We start from the raw sequence: 25014 nt of genomic DNA, 5'->3' as shown, positions 1-25014 counted from the left end.
ACCAGAGCTGGTGTAACCAGCTGTAAACCAGAGAAGAACCAGGTATAGCACCAGCCAACTCCTGCTTCAAGAATGGAGTTATATAATGCAACTTCTTGATGTCACTCATTGCTTCCCTCTCAAATGCACTTGGTCAGGATCTCTGTGAGGTAGTCTGTTATATCTTGGCCAGCAGGTCTAGCTGGAGGATGTCCCGAGCAAGTGTGTGACTTTCATAGATGCGCACAGTGTGAGCCGCACCATCACATTGGTTACAATTAGAGGCATCCAGGGATAGCAGAGTCTGGATGGCAACATACGTGGTTGGGGTGTTGAAAGTCTCAAACCCAAGTTGTGTGATCTCTTCTCTGTTGGCTCTGGGGTTGTGGGGGCTTCGGTGGGGCCACATGGAGCCCACTGTAGAAAGTATGGCTGTAGATCTTCTCCATGTCATTGTGTGGAAGTATCAGACATGTGATATTGTATGGCTTCTGAAAGAATTCAGGTTCAGACAGTCTCCAACCCAAGCAAAGAAAGGCCTTTTAATGAAATTCACACACTCAATAGGTGGGCCAAGGTCTCTGAAGGAGTCAGCAGCCCAGTAAAGCAAGACAAGGATTTTTAAAGTAAAGGGTACTGATTACATCACAAGATATAGAATTTTTGAGCTTATAAGAGGAGTTTGCTGATATGGGGAGGATCTAAGGCCTTGATGGAACTGTGTATGCAGTTATTCAGAATGCATACAATATGTTGGAGTGTATTAATGGATGGTAATAGTGTTATAACTAGCTTAAGTTCACCAAGAGCAAGAGAACCTGCTCAGGCTCCATGTGGGGGAAAAATTTATTGAGCTTTGTGGTCCAGTGTCCTGTTCTGCATCCTGTTGGTGCTACTCTCTCACAGGTTGGTTTCTCTGTTAGGCTTTGTGGTAACTGTCGCATGGAGTCCAGTGATGTAGTTATAGAATAAGCTGGCCTGCTGATTGTTGTAGTGAGACCCATGACTAATGATTTCTGTGGAGCTGGGGATGGGTTTGGGCTGGACTGGGGCAACAGTCAGAATGCTATCAATTATAAAACTGTGTTCGGTGGGGTAGTTTAGAGTCAGAATATCCTTCTCGCTCTGGGCCTCATCCCTCATGTGCTTGTCCTGTAGATTTTGCCTTTGTAATCTCTCTCCTCTACTCTGAGCCACCATGATGGTGCAGGCCTTAATCATTTTTATTTTTTTTTTTTTCTTAATAATAAATTTTATTTTATTTAATAATAACTTCGCATTGACAGAATCCATGCCAGGATAATTTCTACACGACATTATCCCTTGCAATCACTTATGTTTCGTTTTTTCCCCTCCCTCCCTCCTCCCCCCCCCCCAGGATGGCAAGCAGTCCTATATATGCTAAACATGTTGCAGTATATCCTAGATACAATACATATTTGCAGAACCAAACAGTTCTCTTGTTGCACAGGGAGAATTGGATTCAGAAGGTAAAAATAACTCGGGAAGAAAATCAAAAATGCAAATAGTTCACATTCATTTCCCAGAATTCCTTCTTTGGGTGTAGCTGTTTCTGTCCATCATTTCTCCAATGAAACTCAGTTAAGTCTCTTTGTCAGAGAAATCCACTTCCATCAGAATACATCCTCATACAATATCGTTGTCGAAGTGTATAATGATCTCCTGGTTCTGCTCATCTCACTTAGCATCAGTCCATGTAGGTCTCTCCAAGCCTCTCTGTATTCATCCTGCTGGTCATTCCTTACAGAGCAATAATATTCCATAACATTCATATACCACAATTTACCCAGCCATTCTCCAATTGATGGGCATCCATTCATTTTCCAGTTTCTAGCCACTACAAACAGGGCTGCTACAAACATTTTGGCACATACAGGTCCCCTTCCCTTTTTTAGTATCTCTTTGGGGTATAAGCCCAATAGAAACACTGTTGGATCAAAGGGTATGCACAGTTTGATAACTTTTTGGGCATAATTCCAGATCGCTCTCCAGAATGGCTGGATTCGTTCACAACTCCACCAACAATGCATCAATGTCCCCGTTTTCCCGCATCCCCTCCAACATTCATCATTGTTTTTTCCTGTCATCTTAGCCAATCTGACAGGAGTGTAGTGATATCTCAGAGTTGTCTTAATTTGCATTTCTCTGATCAATAGTGATTTGGAACACTCTTTCATGTGAGTGGTAATAGTTTCAATTTCTTCATCTGAAAATTGTCTGTTCATATCCTTTGACCATTTATCAATTGGAGAATGGCTTGATTTTTTATAAATTTGAGTCAGTTCTCTATATATTTTGGAAATGAAGGCCTTAATCATTTTATGCTTGGACTATTGCAATAATCTGAATCCTTTCTTTGCTTCAAATCTCTTCCTCCTCCATACTGTCCTCCACTCAACTATCAATTTCATCTTCTAAAAGTACAAGTCTGACCATGTCACTTTCCTGTTTAGTAAACTTTACCTCTAAGATCAAATATTACATCCTTTGTTTGGCTTTTGAAGTCCTTCACAAATTGTCCCTTCCAATCTTTCTGAGTCTTCTTACACCTTATTCTCTTACATGTTATCTGAGATCAAGGAACACAAGCTTCCTTGATGTTCTCTATCTGCTAACTTGAGTATTTTCATTAGCACTTCCCAGTGGGTGAAATTCTCTCCTCTTTCTTCTGGCTTCCCTCAAATTTTAGTTCCATCTTCTGCAAGAGGCCTTTCCTATTGCCCTTTGGTGCTAGTATTTTTATCTATCAGTTATCTTTTATTTGTCCTGTACATATTTTCTTTGTATGTAGTTTTTTTTTTTTTTTTGGCACATCATCCCCCACATTAAACCGTGAACCCCTTGAGATCAAAACTGTTTTCTGTTTTTCTTTGTATCAACATCATATAGCAGAGTGCTCAGCACATAGCAGACACTTAGGTGCTTGTGATCAGCTTAATCCTCTGGGACAAAGTTTTGGGAAGACATTTATGAGAGTTGGATAGCATGGAGTATATATAAATGACTTATAAACTGCATTGTTGAAGGGAATAATTGCACCAATTATAGAGGAGATAGAAGGGAGCATTGGATTATGATAATACCAGTGTCATTATCATCCAATAAGTGCAAAAAAATTACCTTTGGTTAATATATTATCTCTGACAGTGATATCACTGCATGTTTTACAGAAGGAAGACAATCCCAAATCATCACTGCTGTCTAGCAGTATTGTATAGTAGGAAGACACTAAACTTATTCTTCCCTTGCCACATAGTGTCTGTTTGACCTTAGGCAAGATGAGCTTTGCACCAGTTTACTTATCTCTGAAATGAGGGTGTTGAAATAGATAATTTTCAAAGTTCTTTCCATCTATTGATTAATGGCTAATATGTTTTATGATACATATTTTATGTATGCATGCATTTTTTCAGGTTGTCTCTTAAACAAACATCTTAAATAAATATCTCCTTATAAACTTATTCCATAGTTTTATTATTTATAACATAATGAAATGTTTGCTTACATTCATTCAAAAACTTAACTTTTTCCAGCTTCAAAGGGTGCACTGAAGTTCTAGTATTTTGCCCATTCAGTTTTGATCCAATAAAAAATCATTAAGGTATTAAGCACCTTTGTGGTTTCTTCATCTGTAAAATGAATTGGAGAGGAAAATGTCAAACCAGTCCAGTATCTTTGCCAGATATATGAATATGGAGACAGAAATAAAATTATCCCCTGCTAGGTGGAAATAACACATACATAGATATGGAGATATAAAATATGTAAAAAATAAATAAAAAGTCATTTGAAGTGGGAAAGGGGAAGAGTAAGGAATCATTAGCTTTAATATGGAAAGTGGCTACTTAGTTAATTCTTAGAGGAGAGTAGGTATTCTAAGAGGCTGAAGTAAGGATAGTAAAGAGCACAGCTATCTGTCTGGAGAGGGAGAGGGAAAAATTTGACTGGAATGGAGTGAGCCTGTAGAGTATAATATGAAATCAATCTGGAAAGATAGTTTGAAGTCATATTTTAAATAGCTTTAAGTGCAAAATGCAAAAAGATGTATTCTTAGTGCAAATGCACTCTCTATGCATAATCCTTGATAATCTTGTGGGATTTTAAATATCTTCCCGTTTCTTTTTTTAATCTTTATCTTTTTGCTGTTGAGTATGTTGTTTAAATTTTGTCTTTATATTATAGTTTTTAGTCTTTAAAAAATATTTTTCAATGTTATTTTTTATTTTTTTCACACTCATTTCTGAATATGTCCTTCTGTTTTTCTCCCTTTCCCATTCACTGAGTCTTCCCTTATAATTAAGATTTAAAAAAGAATTTACTAGAACTAACCAATATACCAACCATGCCCAATAGCACATGCTGTACTACGCAAGATTATGATCTTTCAAAACCAAAGGCTGTATAATGACAGTGAGCATACCTGGCCTTCCAAAAAAAAAGTTCTTAAAATGCCGTAATGGCTCCTTAGAAGAATGAATGCAACCCATAGGAACTTGGGGCTAATGCTTTTTCTTCTGCTATTCTCTGAGTAGGAAAAGCTAAGGGAGAAGTGGTTTGAGGCAGAAACCCTACCTTCAGCTGGCTCAAGTTTTGGGGGATTTTTACTCCAATTTCTTCCCCGGGATATGGGGGAGTGGGGAATGTGTTGTCAGCTGGACTAAAGGGAATCACAGTGACACCTAGTGGTTTTGCTAACATTTCAGGGAACTGATCAAATAATCTTTGATCTACTGTTGTATTAGCTGAGAAACCTTCTGTATTTTCCTTTGCGAATATTGATTTTAGGGATGTAAGGATTTTTTTTTTTTTGATGAAGTTTGGGAAAAGTTCTTCTGTATCCATGATTTATAGTGCTCTTTCCTAGTGGATAAATGGTTAAAAGTTGTAAACAAACATTTCTCAAAGGAAGAATTGGTAGAACTGTGAATTGGACCAGCTATTCTAGAAGGCAAAATAGAACAGTGTTTAATGTCCTTTGATTCAGCTCTCCTTGCTGGTCACATATCCCAATGAAGTCATTGAAAAAAGGATATCATTATATATATTAAAATATTTATTATATTATTTTATATAATATGACATTATATTATTTACTTTTGCTTAGTAGCAAATAGCTAGAAACATGATAATTCCATTGATTATTAAACAAATTTTGGTAAGTGAATGAAATGGAATATCACTGTTCTGTAGGAAATGTTGGAAATGAACTCAAAGAAACATTAAAATATGTGAACTGGAGCAAAATAATGCAAATAGAAATAAAATTAATAATGACTACAATGGTATAAATGGAGAAAACAGACAGAACAGTAATAACAAATCTAAACTGAATGCTGTGATACTATAATGACCTAGTTTGGCCCCATGGAAGAAATAATCTCCCTCGCTTCTTTGCAGTGGGGAAGGGGAATTATGGGTTTAATACTGCCTGTAAAATCAGATTTGCTTGGTGTATTGATTGGTTTTGTTGAATAGTTACACCCCCCTTCCATTTTTTCCTATTATCTGTCATAAGGAATAGCTCTCAACAAGGGGGAGGTGAAAGAGATATATTATATATTAAACATTAAAATGTCAATAAAAATTTAGGGAAACAGAGGAAAATCTTGATCAATACTATCTCTCGTGGTTCTTTTATTCCATAGTTATAATAATAGTGGAAGTTCTTTTTGTCTGGAGTGGGTGATGAGAGTGGGAGGTTTGAAATGTCCCACAATTTTCTTTTAAAAGAAAATTTTTTTTCTTTTTTTTTGTTTTTGGGATTTTTTAACAATATGATGAAATATTGAGTGACTGGCTCCTGGATTATGCCCCTGGTTAAGAGGGAGGTATAAGTGAAAGGGGAAAAGCACTTCCAAATCATTTGGTATTGGTTAACAGATAGAGAAGTAGATCAATGGAACAGATTGAATAAGAAAGTAACAAAACCCGGAATTTACTAATTTAGGATTCAACAACCAGAAAACATAAATTACTTAAGAAAAAATTTTATATTTAATAAAAACTTCTGGAAAAACAAGAAAGTAATCCCATAAAAATTAGGCATAGACCATTATCATCTTATGCCACATTGCACAAATCAAAAGACAAATGTAATTTTAATAATAAGGATCATCCCATAAAAATCTAGAAGAAAAGCAGATCATATACTTTCAATAAGAAATAGAGCAATTACAAAAAGATAAAAATAGATAATTTTGATTACATGGAAATTTAAAGTTTCAATGCAAAGAAAAGGAATGCATCTGGGTTAAAGAAGAAAATAGTTGAATGGGGAAAAATATTAGCATTCAAGTTTTCAGGTGAGGGTTTGCTATCTTAGATATATGTGTGTGTGTGTGTGTGGGGTGTTAACTACTGTATAAATGACAAAAAAAATCACTGTTCAGTAGATAAGTGGTCCAAAGATATGATGTGTTCCAAAGAAGAATGACAAACTATTAACCGTTCTGTTAAGGAATGCCTCACATCAGAAATAAGAGAAATGCAAGCAAAAGAATTCTGAAATTTCACCCTATTTGCAAATTGACAAAGAAAACAAAAGATAAGTATAATCATTATTAAAGGCACTCTAATTCATTTTTGAACTAGTGAATCAGTACAGAATTGTACTGTGAATCAGTACATCTATTATAGAAAAAGTGATGAAAATGTCTATACTTTTTGATTCAGAGATTCTATTACTAGGTATATACCCAAAGGAGGTCTTTGATAAAAATAAAGTCTCCATATATATTGTAATATTATAGCAATGCTTTTTTTAAAAATAGAAAATAAAATACAACAACAACAACAACAAAAAAAAAAACCCTGGAAACACAAAGTATATGTCTACAGACCAAAGAATGTCTAAACAAATTGTGAAATGTGAATCTACATGGAATATTACTTTGCTGCAAGAAGTGTGGAAGATGATGGATTCAAAGATGTATTACATGAACTAATACAGTAGTCAGTGACAAGATAACAGTATACACAATGACTACAACAGTGTAAATGCAAAAAACCACCACAAAATAATTAAAAGTTAATATTGAAAATTATAAAAACCTAGCAGAGCCCCAAAGCAGATGTGGAATATTTCAGTCTTTTCTAATATTTCCAATATTGATCATTTTTTGCCAATTTTTTTCTTTTCCTTTAAAAATGTTATTTATTATATGGGATGGCTCTCAGAGAGGGAAAAGAGATATCAAGAGAATTTTGACGATGTATGTAAAAACAGAAAATATTAATAAAATTGTATTTTTAAAAAAGCATTTATTAAACATTTACAATATGTCAAAAACTGTTAAGATTGAGGAACAAATAGAATAGGATATATGTGTGTGTGTGTATGTGTGTGTGTGTAGAGTCTGTGTTCTTGACAATCTTACCTTTTAATTGCTACATAAAAGAAAGTGATACTACATAGCACATCAAAAATCCCACATTTCCTAGGTATTTAGGCATATGTGGTAAGACTCAGGTAGGACCTTAGATAGCAGTAGAAAGAAGGGATAATCAGGGATAAAAATCTTCCATCTTTACCAAAAGGAAATTGGGTTATTGATTCCCATCCCACACAGGCCATGGGAACCCTCAGGCAGCCCCAGTGGTTTTTAGGTTGCCTCAGTGAGACACTAGGGAAGAAGGCAAAAGGATAAGGGCTACCTCTACTGGTAGTGAGAGGGAAGTCAGATAGATTTTAATTTCTTTAAATTCTTTGTAACCTGTTTCCTTGATTGAAATTGCAACAATGATTCTTACTACCTCCCTGCTAATTCTCATTCTCTTTTTAACTTGGTGTTGTCTGGGAAGGGAAACCACCTCCCAGTTCCTGCCCTGTCCCCTGCTGCTGTTAAGAGTGGTCTCCCTGTCAGTACTTCCCTCCCAGTCACTATAAGCTCAGGTGATTGACTAGCTGGACTCCTTCCTCCCACTGTCAGTTTCACATTTCAGATGGTTGACTTGTCTTTGCCCTTTCTCTGTAGTCATTCTTTGTCTGTGGAGGCCTAAAACTACATTTTCCAGGGGATTGTCCATTTAGTGAAGACTGGTTCTGCCCGCAAGAAGTCTTCCATGTATTAATTTTTTTATGTTACTTTTTCCATGTGGAAATTACTGGAAAATTATTTCTTTGTATCTGCTATACCTAATACAATTCTTAACACATAATCAGAGGTTGTTGTTTGTCCTTTGTTCTCAAAGAGGACCATGATGTCAGGGAGGGGATTTAAGTGAGGGAAGGTCGTGCAAGGTCTCCTCCCTCATTTTCCCTTACAGAGCCACCTGGCTCCAGAGGCCAGATATAGATCAGGAGGACTGGAGATGGCCCAGGATGCCAGGGAGACCTGGGCCTTTTTAAGTTAAGATCTGTAATAGATCTCAAAGTTTGACTGAGGTTGCTGCATTCAGTGATTAAGGCTAGAGACCAATTGAGGCAAAGAATCTGGACACATAATCTATCTACTTGTTTCTGTAGCACAGAGAATTAAGACAGGCTGATCCAAAGGCAGAAATAATACTGCTAAAGTGACTTTAATATTTAAGCTATGTGTCACTTTGGCAATAATTTTAGCTTGTCTGATATCTAGCTCAGTTTTACAATCCTTTACTCAGCCCATATTTTGTTAGATGATAGATTGCTAATGAGTATTTGAACATAATAGCACTCTAATTTTAAGAAAGTATATGTATTTGCTTTAAGAAATATTTTAATTAGATTTCTGGACAACTGCTTTATGATTAACATCTAGGTGTATTAGGATCTGGATCTAATTATGTTTCATTCCCCACAGATATCTTCTTTTAATGGGTCTTCAAGATGAAAATGAAAAGCTTTTCTACAGAGTGCTGACTTCTGACATTGAGAAATTCATGCCTATTGTTTATACTCCCACAGTGGGATTAGCTTGCCAGCAGTATGGCCTAGCATTTCGGAGGCCAAGGTATGTAATTTATACTTAAATCAAATCATTGCACTTTTTTTTCCCCTTTGGAAGGCTTTAAAAAGAAAAAAGTAGTTGACTAACATCCAAGATTGTAATAATTAGAATAATTGAAACTACATTTGGAGGAGCAATAAATTGTGGTTTATTTGACATATTAGAAATGTAGAAACATGGATAAATTTTGTTATCTCACTAAAACAAGTTGGCTTATTTTACAAAATAATTAATCTTTGTTAAAACTGATGTTGAGGGTCTGAACAACATGGTGTTATCTGCTTTCAGAAAAGTCATTTTTTCTGGAAACAAAGCACATACTGCATCATCTCATATCAGAAATGATTATTAAATTTCCTTCAAAAACAAATTTCTTAATAAAGAAGATACAGGTGGTTTTATTTCATATTTCTTACATGACAAATATTTCTTATTTGTAGATTTACATGTCATTACTAGATATATCCTTACAAATATGTTTCTTATGCTTATTGATATTGTGGTAAAAGGCAGTGGATTTAGATTGGAAGAAGTTGAACTCAAATCCTGAGTTGTATTCTTCATTACCTGTTTTATCTTACAGAAGTTACTTAACTGTCTGGGCTTCAGTATTTTCTTTTGTAGAGTTAGGGAAATGGACTAGATGCTGTTGTAAGGTTAAACCCATTTCTAACTTCTATGTTGCTTTCTAGGAAAAGGAAAGAGAATGGCTTTCCTACTTTCCCAATTTCTTTTCCTTATTATTTCCTTAATTTTAATTTCATTCTTTTCTTCTCAAATTGCTGATTTATTAGACTGCTTTACTCTGAGAGTTTTCTTTTGTAGATATCCTTTATTAAAAAAAAAAATGTATTAAGCCAATGTATTGTGCCAAAAAATGCAAGATGTTTTAGAAATTATTGTTATGGAAAGCAGCATTTACTAAGATTGTCAAATTGGCTGATAAGTGTACTACCCAGAAGTATTAATACACGCTTTATTTATGATAGTCCATATTTCCCTCCAACATGTATAACTGTGACTTGGTATGGCATTTAAGTTATAGCTGAAGGTTAGAGCCTATTATCTGCATCAGGAAAAACTAAAAATCAAGGGTTTGCTTATAATATAATAGTGAAGGATAAGTATTTGTGATTTAATTTAGACCTTTAATTAAGGCCTTATTTGCATATATCAGAATTTTAAAATGATAGAATGAATCAAAATAAAATACAAGTTATATGAAATTTAAATATATTTATGGAAAACAAAACATTTTTCCCTTTTATGATTATCAATGATGATAATAACAGTAATCTATGGAGAAGAATTTAATTCAGACAGTTATAATTGACAGAAATATAAATGTAGCAATGAATTTGTTACTTCTTTTTCCTGTGAGATGTTTAAGCATTTTTACATCAACATTTTATATTCCAAAATTGACATTTTATGAGAGAAAAAAATAATTTTTATTACTTAAGTCTTGTAATTGGTATCACAAAGTTCCAGTTTTTTATTCAACCTTAATATTACCACATTTATGGATACTTCAGTTCTTAGATTTCAAACATTATGAAGATCTGGGCTTCTTATATTTGCTTCACGTGAAAGATTATTAAAAAAATGGTAATAGGTAAAATTTTGTTCCACAACTCTTCAAAATTGAAAATATTTGGTTCATAATTGAAATGTCAAATTATGAAACACTAAACTAATTTTATAATTACATTTTACTTAAAATTGACTTCATTTATATGACATAGAATAGTGGCCTGCATTATTATATAGAGATATAATATCAAATGTATATTATAATATATATATATGATATATCAGTATATTTATTTGCATACAGGTTTTAAAATGTATTTATTTAAAACAAATACAGAAAAGAGAAAATTGTCATGTGCATGAAACATGAGAGAATTCAAAATATGAAATTATAAATATTCATTTCAAAGAAGTCTATATAATAAATACTATACATGTTGTTCAGAACTGTCCATCTTTTCTGTTTTCTTTTGTTCTCTGCTATGTATTTTTTACTTTATTCTTTTTACCCTATTTCTTCCTTCCTCCATGTCCCTCAAGAAAACTATAATTAAGTACAGATACATCCATATACATACATATACACATGGTCATGTTATTTATATATATATAAGTATCTATAATTATATACATGTTTACACATATACATCTATGTAACACAGCAGTATGCTTTTTTGTCTTTAGTTTCTCTGAAGGTGGATAACATTATCCTCCATAAGTCTAAGTCTTTACATACTTTTCTAAATCCACCAACTCCTCATTTTCTATACTACAGCAATATCCCAACCATCTGGTTATTTAAATAATACAATATTGACACATAGTTGAATTTCCCTATCTTTCTTTTTTGATTTAAAATATTTTAGCTTTAGCTTTGAGATAAATGATTATTACTCTGGCTTTTTTTCTTAATAAATTTTGTTCCTGATGATCATTGTTATTATGTTTGTGTCTCTTATTTCCTATCCCTGCAGACTTCTCTGTCTTATCTTGCCTTTCTATTACTTAATCTCCCCCACCTCCAAGATAGGGATTACTTATCCTCCCCCTCTACTTCTTCCCTCTCTTTTTAATCCCATTTCTTTTAATCTACATACCCTTCTGTATCTCTCCACCTTACCCTATTTCTTCCCCTTCTTATTTTCTTATAAATTTAGACTTTTTATACATGTGTGTGTGTATATTGTTCCCCTTTAACCTATTTCTGCTGTGAGTAGGATTCCAGAACTACCAGCCCTCCTCCTATTGTCCAATTCCTGTGTCAGTTCTTACTCTCACACTTCATTTGTATAACATAATTATTATTTTTTTTTTTTACCATTTCCTACATAGTTTTGCTTTTTAGAATAACATCATCCTCAGCTCTACCTCAAATCTTTTTTTGAGCTACCTAATTATTAATGACAATTAGTATTAATGGTTTATATTTTTATACATAGAAATTGAAGAGTTTGTCTTTATCGAGTCCCTTGAAATTAGTCTTTAATGTTTACCACATATTTCTTTTGAATCTTATTTATCAGATTTTCTGTTAAGTTCAAGTCTTTTTACAGGAAAATCCTGAAAATCCTAAAAGTCTGACACGTCTTCCCTCACTCCCCTCTCCTGTTCAGGATTAGGCTTACCTTTGCTGTTCAATATATAATGTTCCAAGACCCTTTTTTTTTTTTTTTTAATGTAGTTGATGCTTGATCTTGTGTGATTATAATTGTAGCTCCACTGTATTTGAATTGGTTTTTGTTGTTGTTGCTCGTAATATTTTCTCCTTGATCTGGTGTTTTGGAATTTGGCTAACCCTAAAACTAATTTTATACTTAGATTTTATTTAAAACTGACCTCATGTTTATGTAAAATGTGACCTTGTAGAATAGTGATCTGCAGTATTAAACATAATACAGTATCAGTATATTTATAACATTGATCTGTACAAAATTAATATTTGTATGAGAGGCAATATTAGCATAGAGCAGGGGTCCTCAAACTTTTTAAATAGGGGGCCAGTTCACTGTCCCTCAGATTGTTGAAGAGCCGGACTATAGTAAAAACAAAAACTTTGTTTTGTGGGCCTTTAAATAAAGAAACTTCCTAGCCCTGGGTGAAGAGGATAAATGTCCTCAGCTGCTGCATCTGACCCGTGGGCCGTAGTTTGAGGACTCCTGGCATAGAGAATAGGACATAGACACAGAACAGAAAGACCTATGTTCAAATTCTTCCAAGTACTTTTGAAACTCTCTGAGACTATAGGATACATTGCATTGGTAGAGAGAATTTTCTCATCACTGTTTTCAACATCAGGAAAATCATTGCTGATGTTTCTACTTCCTATCCCTTTTCCCCTAATAGTTGGGTATAAAACAACAATAAATCACATTTATAGAACTTTAAGGTTTATAGGATTTAAAAAAAAAAATCTTGTGTGAAAACAAATACTTTATGCCCATTTTATAGATAAGAAAATTAAATTTCTGAAAAAGATTGTCATTTGTTTATAATCTAGTGTGAAGGATCAACTTCTATTTTCTCTTAAGAAAAATCAACTTCTATTTTCCATTAAAAAAAAAAAAGGAATGATTAATAGGCCAATCCTGTATCAAAGCTCAAAACAGAATTTTTATGGTTGAAATATCTAACTGAAAGATCTTATTGTTATGGCTTTTTGTGCCAGCATTAGTATTCAAGAATGCTGGAATATTGTTCTTTCCCTCTGCCAACTAGAAAGTTTGCCAGGATACAAACTTTGAAGTAATTAGTGGTATGTCTGACAATGGTAATTCAATAAGACTGTTCAGGTTAAAGATATTTATACTGGTAAAGTATCTAATAGTATTTTTAAAAATATTACATTGTTCAATTACTTCAACAGGGTACAAAAAGCAATTATAGCAAAATAAGGGATGAAAAGTGATGCTTTATCTAAGATGCAGTGTGATTGCAGCATTGTATAAATAATGCAATATAAATTTACTTATTTATTATTTTTAATAATAGCTTTTTCTTTTCAAAATACATGCAAAGATAGTTTTCAACATTCATCCTTGGGAAATCCTGTGTTCCAAATTTCTCTCTCTCCCTTTCTCCTATCTTTCTCCCCTAGACAGCAAGTAATCCAATATAGGTTAAACATGTGCAATTCTAAATAAATTTACACATTTATCATTATTATGTATTGATTTAGAAATAAGAGACCTGATTTTTAAACTAGAAGCTAAATTATAGCACCGCTGAGGTTACTCTACTTTCCTTTCCAATATTACTTTTTTTACATGAAAAACCAGAATATCAGCAAGTTCAGAGCGATTTTAGAGGACATCTAATTTAATCCTCTGTTATAGATGAAGAAAGTAAAGGTCCTCAAATAATGGTAGTTTCCCTAAGTACATACTATGAAGAAGTGGTAAAACTAAGATGTGTATCCCAATTTCCTGATTCTAGATCTAATACCCTTCCCACCAAATTGTCATTTTTCCTCTAAAGGAAAAAAAAAATTCATCAGTTATTTTCCTATTTGTGTTTATTCAGAGCTCTAATATGACTAAAGATCCCAGATTTTTAAAAAAAAAATTCTTGGTTGAAGAAATATTTACTTATTACAGTTTATATTTCCCTTAAACAATGTAATTGATTTTCTTTGCGTATCATTATCAATCTTTCTTCAGGTATAAACTTTTGTGCCACCCATCATCCATGATATGATTGTTTATTGAAGTTCTGCTTTTTCCATTCTAGTAGAAATATAAAGGAAATAAGGGATCAGTCTAATTTCACTTTATCTAATCACTTCTAATTATTCTTTCCAGATTTTATCCAAATCAATAAACCATAATGTTTTGAACAAGCATTTTCCCTTTGTACAAAATCCAAATTGGCTTCTTTCTGCATTATATTGTCAGTTTATTTTTCCCATGGGGGAAAAAAATATAACAGTTCTACAATATATGTAAAAATCACCTGGAGGGAACATGACACTTCTCAAGGACAGTTGTTTGGAGCACTTAAATGTTGTAAGAAAGTAGATAATTACCTCTTTTATAAAACCCAAATCAGATGTTAATAAAAGATTTTTTGTTGTTCGGTCCTTTTCAGTCCTGTCTAGTTATTCCTGACCCATTTGGGGTTTCTTGGCAATGATACTGGATCACTTTGTTATTTTCTTCTCCAGCTCATTTTATAAATGAGAAAATTGAAGCAAACAGGATTAAGTGACTTGCCCAGGGTCTCATAGCTAGTAAATATTTGAGGCCAGGTTTGAAATCAGTAAGATAAATATTCTTGATTGCAGATCTAGCACTCCTAACTACTGTGTGTGTGCGATCTAAAGCTGTCCTTTAACAAAGAAGAGTTTATGGCATTAATAAGTAGAGCGTTGAACGGATGGTGATAAATGTATAAAGTGATGCAAAGTATATAGGTATAGGGAGTTGTTCAGTTGATCAGTTTCCTGATCAACTTAATGAAATTGCAAAGTAATGAGCTTTTATTTGGGATTGTTTATACTGGCTTTTTGATATTTACTATGTTCAGCAATACTTCACTGAGGATATCCTTGGTCTCATCTCTCCAGGATAAATTGCTTTTTTTGTCATGTTATGGATTTATTGATTATTAGTTGATTGACTTAAACTATTGTGGGTTGGGGCTACCCCCTTTTGCTAAGCTTATAAAAAGCTTGTTTCAGTGTCAGTTCTTTTCCCATTTCCCCTTTTTGGTGAGAGCCAGAGAAAACTCAGGACAGGTAAGAGACCAGAGATTTGAGGGCAGGAATTTGGCCTCTAAGGAATTCTTATGTACTGTAATAATCCCACAGTGATTGGCTGAACATCCTCCTCAGAGACGCAAACCTTTTGGTTTAAGAGATGGTAGATGCTGGGAGGATTTCTGGATGCCAGGTTCTTAAAATGTGAATATTGGACCCACCTCTGGAGAGTCAGTGGCAGACACATTACAGTTGTTACGTATCAAAGGACTACAGGAAAGCCTGTCTATGTAGCCAGATTTTCTGAGTCACAGACTTCTAGAAACAAAAGGGGCATTCCTGAGCAATGCCAGTCTTAGAGAGCACTAGGACTCAGCCTTCTAAAGAGAGGAGAAGGAATTCCAGGGCTGATCCAACCTCATGGAGAGAAGAGAAGCTGATGATCTAGCCTTCTGATGAGAGAACATGGATTTCCTGTGTAACACCAGTCTCTTGGAAAGAAGATACTGCACATGGCCCCAGAGTGAAGCAAAAAACCTGGACTTTGCCTTCCACTATTGTAAGAGTCCTTTTAATGGGCAGCCACAGTGCAACAGGAGATTTGAGTGGCCCAGAAGTAATCTCTGTGGGTATAGGACTGCTTCTTGGGTGAGATCCTGTCAATATTGAGATAGCTTCTTAACGGGAGAAAGCTCTCTCTCTCTGGTTGGCTGTGTGTGACCTCACAGACCCTTTTTATGCCCACTGCGGGCAGCAAGTTGCTCTCTTCATCCTGGGGTAGCCAAGCCGAGTGGATGGATAGCCAAGACAAGTAAGGAGGTTGATAGTGAACATGTGGGTCTTCAGACCAGGTGCTCACTAGGGAGTTAACAAGTCAAGGCATTATGTTAGTAGGTATAATAAAGGCTTTAAGTTTGCATATGGCTGTTCTTGAGCGCACTATCGGTTATTAAACTATGATTCAAGAAATCGTGGCCAGAGGCCTCTTCAGAGGCCTCAGAGGAGGCGAGTTGGTAAAATCAGTTGACACTGCAAAGGTCAGTGGCCAGAGGTACTCTGAGGGCCTAGGAGTCAAGAGAGACTGGTAATAGTAACTGTTATGAGAGCATGTTACACACTATTATTGTAATTTGCTAGAACAAAGGAAACTTACTGGAAGGAAGAAAAGGGGCAACTACAAAACTATTTTCTTTCTAAGAGTAAGTTATTCTAAGCCCATACACAATAGTAAAAAAAAAAAATTGGAAGAAGCCTGTGTGTTCTGGTAGTGAAAGTAAGACTCATCAAGATGTTGGAAAGTTGCATCTATAGTAATCTCAATTACATTTCACTTCTTGCCACTTGAAACATAAAAGGGAGATGTGCTAGGGTAAGAAAAGGTCCCAGGTCATTATAGGTACCAAATAACAGCTTTGTTGCTCACTGCCCAGTTTTGGGTCACAGATCCAGGTTGGACCAAGCAAGAAACCTCTGCCTAGGAAAGATGCTCCTTTCTGGGGAAAGGAGTAATACTATGTTAAGTTCCATGCCTAAATGTGAAGGGGCAGGTCAATTTTCCAAAAGTCCCCACTTGAAGGAACTGTGTGACTCAGTCTTTACTGATGCAGATGTTGCTTGTGGATTAGGAATGAAATAAATTGGAGGGAAGAAGGAAGAGGAGAGAGGTCAGAGAATGCAACTGCCTCTCAGTCTCCTTATATTGTTACCATCCTTTCCCATGAAGGGATCTTTTCTGTTGGTCAGAGTTAGGTCTCCAGCAGCCACCAGCAGGTGGTCCTGTAACACCCAGCAACTACCACCAGGTTGCTTCCATAACAGTTCTAGGCCCAAACAGTGGGCCAAGAGAGGAGCAAGTTCACAAGCAAGCACAGGCAGTAGTGTGGCTCACAACTCAGGAGAATGTTTATAAAAAATGGAAGAAGAGCTGTGGAAGAAAGAATAGAAAAGGAGTTAATAGCTTGGTACCTTAAGAGGTACACAAGCAACAAATTTCCTGAAAATAAGTATTTAGTCACTCCATAGAAAAAAAGAAAACCATTTAAAAAAGTCAAAAAAATGAAGAAAAAATAACATGTTAAATTCCTCCTACCAGAAACAACTCATCTGGAAAACAGATTGAGAAGAAAAAATTTGAAAATCCTTAGACTATTTGAACTATCAAAAATTAGCTTTAGCTTCGACATCATAAAAGAAAGCAGTCCAGATTTCTTAGAACTATAGTGCAAAGTAGAGGTATGAAATCTCTGTTTATTCCTAAAAGAAACTCCTAAATGAAAACTACTCAAAAACACAGTCCAAACCCAAATCTTCAAGGTTAAAGGAAAAAAAAAAAAAAACAGCTAACAACCAGAAAGGAATAATTCATATATGAGAAATCAGTAAGAATCACACATGATTTAGCAACCAATACTTTAAGGAATGTAGAACTTGGAATACGATATTCCAGAAGGCAAAAGATACGTTTAGAGTGATGAATTAACTCACAAAACAGCATAATATCCTACAAATAAAAATATAGATCTTTAATAAAATAGAGGACTTTGAAGCATTTCAGATGAAAAGACCTGAGCTGTCTAACAACTATTAAGTTCAACTGCAGAAGTTAAGGAAAACATTAAAAAAGCAAACACAAATGAACAATCATAAAGAGTTAAAGGGATAAACTGCCTACATTCAAAATATTGGAAGGTAATATAAATGCCACCTCTGAATGCAGTGGGGGTCATGGGAGATTTTTAAATAGAAAATATCTAGGAGTGGTCAAGAGTGGAAGAGGGAAGAAGATAAAGAATAGAGAAAATTATCTCAGCGTGTGCAAGTAGACATCTATACAAATGTAGAGAAAGGAGTTAAGGGAGCATTTGATACTTTAATTGTGAGTATCATCTGAGCTGATCAGAGGAAGAAAGAACACACACACACAAGTGCATACACATGTACAAAGGCAGTGAGTTCACTCAACAGAGAATAAAAAAAGAACGGGGGAATTAGACCGAGTATATAGTAAGAGAGATTAATCCAAAATAGGACAAATTCTTTAGGATGCACAAAATCATTTATAGTCTTTTCAGGGACATAAAAGAAATGATATCTGAAAGAATGCCCATAAAAAAAATATGATACATTAATGTACTGTAAGAAAAAATGAATGAGATGGTTTCAAATAAGCCTGGGAAGACTTTTCAAGCTGATTGAATAGTAAAATGAAGGGGTAGCTAGGTGGCGCAGTGGATAAAACAGCAGCCCTGAAGTCAGGAGGACTTGAGTTCAAATGTGGCCTCAGGCACGTAACACTTCCTAGCTGTGTGAACCCTGGGCAAGTCATTTAATTCCAATTGCCTCAGCAACAAAACAAAAACAAAAAGTAAAATGAACAGAACTAAGACAACAATTTATGTGATAATAATAAAAACAATTAAACAACAACTTTGAAATAATTAGGAACTCTACTCAATGGTAATGATCAGCAATAATTCTAGAAAACTAAGAATGAAATATGGTATCCCACTTACTAATAGAGATAGTAGAGGACACAGAGTGTGAAATGAGCTTTTTTTTTTTTCCTTGAATGTCCAGTGTGAAAATTTTTTTGCTTGACAATATATATTTATATCAGGAATGTGTTTTTCTGTAATTCTCAGAGATGAAGGGTAGAAAGGAAATTAAGACGACTTTTTTCTCATTAAAAATATAAAGATCTTAAAAGTTATTTAAAAAAGAAAAATGATTTTCAAGCATCTGTAGCATCTTTTTACTCACATGATTGAGTGAGAAGAATACAGAAATACAAATTTACTGTCTATTTTTTGTTTGCTACCAAAAATAAAAACGCTTACCTTTGTAGAAGAAAACATACCTATTTTTTTAAACAAAATGATTATTTTTAATATCCTTTTCTTTTTAAATTTTGAGTTCTAAATTCTCTCACTCCTCGCCTTTTCCCCACTGAGAAGACAGGCAAAATTATACATGTGAAATCATACAAAACATATTTCCCTATTATTCATATCACAAAAAACCAACAAAATATAAAGAAGATAAGAAAAGTTCATTTCATCTTACTCTCAAGAATTTATCAGTTTGGAAACTGAGTGGATGCTCATCAATTGAAGAATGGCTGAATAAATTATGGTATATGAATGTTATGGAATATTATTATTCTGTAAGAAATAATCAGCAAGAAAGATGACTTCAAAAAGATCTGGAGAGATTTACATGAACTGATGCTAAGTGAAGTGAGTAGAACCAAGCAAACATTATACACGGCAACAAGACAATTATGTGATGATCAATTCTGATAGATGTGGGTCTTTTTAACAGCAAGGTGATTCAGTACAATTCCAGTAGTCTTGTGATGGAGAGAGCCATCTGTATTCAGAGAGAGGTCTGTGAAGATCACAAAATAGTATTTTCACTGTTTTTGTTGCTGTTTGCTTGCAATTTGTTTTCTTTCTCATTTTTTCCTTTTTAATCTGATTTTTTTGTGCAGCATGATAATTGTGGAAATATGTATAGAAAAAATGCATATGTTTAACATATATTGGATTATTTGTCAGTTAGGGGAGGGATGGAGAGAGGAAGGGAGAAAAAATTTGAAACACAAGGTTTGGCAAGGGTAAATGTTAAAGTATATATGCATATGTTTTGAAAATGAAAACAAAGAATAAATAGAAAGTCTAGCATATATAAAAAAATAATTTATCAGTTTTTTTCTCTCTCTGAAGGTGAATAGCTTTTTTTCCCCGAGGCAATTGGAGTTAAGTGACTTGCCCAGGATTACACATCTAGGAAGTGTTGTCTGAGACCAGATTTGAACTGACTTCAGGGCTGGTGCTCTATCCACTATGCCAGTTAGCTGTCCCGTGAATAGCATTTTTCATCATGAGACATATGGAATTGTCTTGGATCAGTGTATTGTTCAGAATAACCAAGTCTTTTACAGGAAAACTTATTTTTAAAAATCCTCTCCCGTAAAAGTATTTATATATATTTAAAAACCCTCTCCTGTAAAAGTGTTTTTTTTATATATATAGATAGATATAGATATAGATATATAGATATAATTCCTGACTTCTAGATAAATAGCAATTATTTTGTTTTAAAATCATTTCTGATTATCAGTATTACATGAAACAAAGTTGAAAATTTTATACTCACTAATAGCATTAGTGTGTCATGGAGAATATTTTATACGAAGTCCAAATTGAAAAAGGAACAGGTTATTATAAGTAGCAAGATTTTTTAGGTTTTTTCTATTTGTAGATGACATTGATACTAATTGTAAGCATTTAAGGGGTCTTAAAGGAATTTAATGAAAACAATAAGAGCCCAGAAGGTGTTTTTACTATATTTTAATGCTCATAAAAGAAGAAAGAAAAGTGAATAGGAATACTGGAAGAAAAGGAGGATGGATGGGGAATTTATCTCACAAAATTGGGGTTATCTTCCATCTCATTTCAATTTCAGAGGGAGTATGAAGACAATAATTTTTCTCATTCATAAAATGATTTTCTGTTTATTATTATTATTATTATTTTTGCTGAGACAATTGGGGTTAAGTGACTTGCCCAGGGTCACACAGCTAGGAAGTATTAAATGTCTGAAGTCAGATTTGAACTAATGTTTTTCTGACTTCAGGGCCAGTGCTCTATCATTTGTGCCATCTAGCTGACCCCTTTATTTAGGATCTTAAAGCCTGAAATGGGTGACTTAAAAAATTAGCCTTAATAAATGTATAATTATAATTAGTTGAAGAGCCTGGAATAGCATATGATTCTTTTTGTATCTAATATATTTGGGAATATGATAACTATCATTTCAGTCAGAGATTAACCTATTTTTTTTCTGAAGACAAGGATGATGATCTAGATTTGGAATTAACTAGAACCAACAATGTGTATAAAATTTTCTTTTCTTATAATGGAAAACACTATTTTTATGAATACTTATGTAAGTAGTTTAATAATTGTAGTATTAATTGACATAACATTTTAAAGTTAACAAACCTGTTTATGAAATACATTATTTCATTTAAGCCCTTCATTAACCTTATAGTTTTAAGTACTAGAAGAATTATAATCTTATTTTTACAAATGGAGAAGTAATCTCTGAGAGGCCAAATGACTTGCTCCTGGTCATATATTTATTTAATGTCAAAGGTAGATTTTAAATTCTTTTTCTTAGAAGTTCAGCATTTTGTCCATTATAACATCCTGCTGCTTATATTTTTTCTTTTCTTTAAAAAAATAATAATAGCTTTTTATTTTTCAAAATGCATGCAAAAGATTGTTTCAACATCTGCCTTTGGAAAACCTTGTATTCCAGATTTTTCTCCTTCCCTCTCTACCTCACTCCTCCCCTAAATATATTTCCACATTTATCCTACTATGCAAGAAAAATCAGATCAAAAGGAGAAAAATAATAAAGAAAAAGAAACAAGCAAACAATAATAGCAACAAAAGTGAAAATACTGTTATGATCCAGATTTAGTCCCCATAGTTCGTTCTCTCTCTCTCTCTCTCTCTCTCTCTCTCTCTCTCTCTCTCTCTGCAGATGGCTCTCTATCCCAAGTCTATTGGAATTGCCTTGAATCACCTTTTATTGAAAAGAGCCAAGTCCATCACAGTTGATCATCACATAATCTTGTGTTTATTGTATACAATGTTTGTTGGTTCTGTTCGCTTCACTTAGCATCAGTTAGTTCCTGTGATTCCTTTTAGGCTTTTCTGAAATCATCCTGTTGATTATTTCTTACAGAACAATAATATTCCATAGCATTCATATACCAGAATTTATTCTGCTATTGCCCAGCTGATGGGCATCCACTCAGTTTCCAGTTCCTTGCCATTACAAAAAGAGCTGCCATAAACATTTTTGCTCATGTGGATTCTTTTCCTTTTTTTTATGATCTCAGTGGGATTCATACCCAGTAGAAACTGCTAAATCAAAAGGTATGCAAAGTTTGGGCATAGTTCAAATTGCTCTTCGGAATGATTGGATTAATTCACAGTTCTGCCAACAATGCATTAGTGTCCCAGTTTTCCCATATCCCTTCTAACATTTATCATTATCTTTTCCTGTGAGTGGTATGAGCTGGTATCTCCGAGTTGTTTTAATTTGCATTTCTCTAATCAATAATGATTTAGAAATTTAAGAATCAAAAATTAACTATGACAGTTTATGGAATATCTAGATATTGTAGGTTTAAGCTGAGTGTATGAATAATTAAGAAAAATTGTTAGATATGTCTCAAGTAATATGAATATGTTTTAAGTTGTTTTTTTAAATCACAAACAAAATGTATTTTTGAGAAAAATCTAAGAAACAATGTTAATGATATTAAAATGATTGCTATTATCACTTTATAGGTAGATTTTAGCTCTAAATTATGCACTCAGGAAATTGTTTATTTCTAGATCATTTATTTATTTATTTGTTTGTTTATTTATTTATTTATTTGCTGAAGTAATTGGGGTTAAGTGGCTTGCCCAGGGTCACACAGCTACGGAGTGTTAAGTGTCTGAGCTCAGATTTGAACTCAGGTCCTCCTGACTTCAGGGCTGGCACTCTATCCCCTGTGCCATCTAGCTGCCCCTATTTCTAGATTCTTTGCCTGAAATTAGGACAAACTATCACCATGGGAATGGTACCTTGTTTATCACTATGATGCATATATCAGTAGCCAAGGCAGATAGTTATGGTTATCTGATACACATAACTTTCCCACCCATATCACAGAATTTCAGCATTTCCTCAGTTAGTTACCCTCTATTTCAACCCACCCCAGATAAAAAAATATCCTCTTCAATTTGTTGCACAAGTGATTAAATTTCCTTTAAAATTTTCTAATCTCTAATGAAGTAGACAACTGCTACCTTGGTGTAGTTGTGATTGTTAAGAAGTTTTTCCTTAGTTCAGGTCTAATTTTTATTCTTTGAAATTTCTAGGCAGCAAAATGCTACGGTTCCAGAAAAAATACATATAATCATTTCTCCACATTAATTTTTTCCTAGATAGTTGTCAGATCTCTTTGCTTCTACCCTTATCTTCTCTTTCTGAGGTGACACATCCTCAGTTCTAATACAGTCCAACAAACATTTACTAAATTCCTATTATTTGTAAGCTTAAGTGTCTTGAAGATATAAAGTAAAAAGTGTCAAGGACTTTCTATTTAACAAGAGTTAGAATATATAAACAGAGAACTATATGTACATGATTATTTGAAGAGGAAAAGGATATTAAAAATTAAGGGATGTTTTCTAAATGTTTTCTAAAGGAAAAGCACAGCAGCTCTTAAGAGATTCTAAGAAGAAGTAGTAAAGAAAAATTACATTCCACACATGTAGAGTAACCTGTTAAAAAACAGACGCAGAAGATGGAGCATAAAGTTTGGGGAGTAGGAAATAGACCTTTTTGGCTGGAATGTACAATGTGTGAAAGGGGAATAAGCAAAATCAGCTTGGTTGTAGGCTGAAGCCATAGGATTTTGTAAAGATCTTAAATTTTCATTTTTAAAGAATAGAGAAAGTATTTCATATGAAACTAAAAGTCTCATTACATGCAGCTTTTTTAAAAAGTATATACTAAATCACATTAGTTCTAAATTAGTCTTACTTGCCTTGGAACTTCTATTATTCTCTGGTTCATTTCAAAAGCATCATTTTTGTATAAAGTAGTTTCTTAGCCCAGATGACTATAACAACATTAATAAGTTATTAAAAATGGTAAATGAAGAAAGCAAGTTCTAAATAAATAAATTATACTCAGGTGGTGCAGGAAATATTTGAGCATTATTTGGACCTTTATCACCAATTTTTAATTATTCCTCAGTGTATTCCTCCTTTCATAAAAGATTTCAGAGAAAATCTCTTAATTTTTTTCTAATGATTTATTTTGGATTTATATTTCGAATGTGAATTTATTTTTGAATTCCTTGAATTATTTTGAATGGATTTTACCCTATTGTTTGCCTTCACTTAGAGTTAACTTTATTGTTTTCTTATTATCTTTGCTGCTTTCTTAATCTTCCTCACCTCCTGCCTGAGGAAGAATTACTAGTGAGAGAGAGCCAATGTCTTTAGGACCTTTTCTTCCTATAACAACTCTTTAACCATAAAGAAGGAATTATAGATATTAGAAGTATTTCTACATCAGCAACATGAAACTTTGTACTTTTTTTTTTCATTCAGAAATGCTTTTTTAAAAAATCTTCTTTCTCTTCTGATAGTAATTTCCAGGTATTTAGTATAACTTAAGATTTCCTGTAATTTAAATAAAGTAGTTTTTCTTTTTAGCTTAGGTTGACTCCTAATAATCAGTTCAGAAACCGTATTAGATACTTTGCTTTCTGATATGGTAGTTTCTGATACGAGAATCAAAAATTCAAGGTTATGGTAGAATTTAAATTTGTAGGATATTTAAACAACAAAATAGGTTTGTTTGTTTTTTTTTTTTAATGGAAATTTGTTGTTCATTTGTTAGCTATGTCCAACTCTTTCTCACACCAAGGACCATAGTGGAGTTTTCTTGATTGGGTACTTGAGTAGTTTGCCATTTTCTTATTCAGTGAATTAAGGTAAACAGAGTCAAAGTGATTTTAGTGGAGATATAGTTCTTGTCAATATAGTACTCCATCTAGAATTGCTTTTCTAGCTGCATACTTCAGCTTTCATTGTCAGGCCAGGAACTGAAAGGGTAGTGTTAACACTGCTCTCTTAAATTTCAGTCACATAACCTTTAAGAGTTAGGTTTTCTTATACAGGCATTCATGCTCCACATTATCATTTAAAGCTTGCCTTTCCTTGCCTTAACATGACATGATAAAGCATTTTAAAATAGTTAACATTTATATATCTCTTTAAA

At 33.7% G+C, this 25014-nt stretch overlaps 1 protein-coding gene across 1 annotated transcript in view; it reads left to right on the top strand.

Moving 5' to 3' along the window:
• ME1 (malic enzyme 1) overlaps positions 1 to 25014 on the top strand; it is a 271605-nt gene that overhangs the window by 56861 nt on the left and 189730 nt on the right. Inside the window, exon 3 of the mRNA XM_051997329.1 lies at positions 8781 to 8930. Coding sequence (XP_051853289.1) covers positions 8781 to 8930 — 150 coding nt within the window. The remainder of the gene's footprint in view (positions 1 to 8780; positions 8931 to 25014) is intronic.

Source organism: Antechinus flavipes, chromosome 4 (assembly GCF_016432865.1).
Source record: "Antechinus flavipes isolate AdamAnt ecotype Samford, QLD, Australia chromosome 4, AdamAnt_v2, whole genome shotgun sequence".
NCBI classification, from domain to species: Eukaryota; Metazoa; Chordata; class Mammalia; order Dasyuromorphia; family Dasyuridae; genus Antechinus; species Antechinus flavipes.
This window is presented reverse-complemented; position numbering and strand designations above follow the sequence as displayed.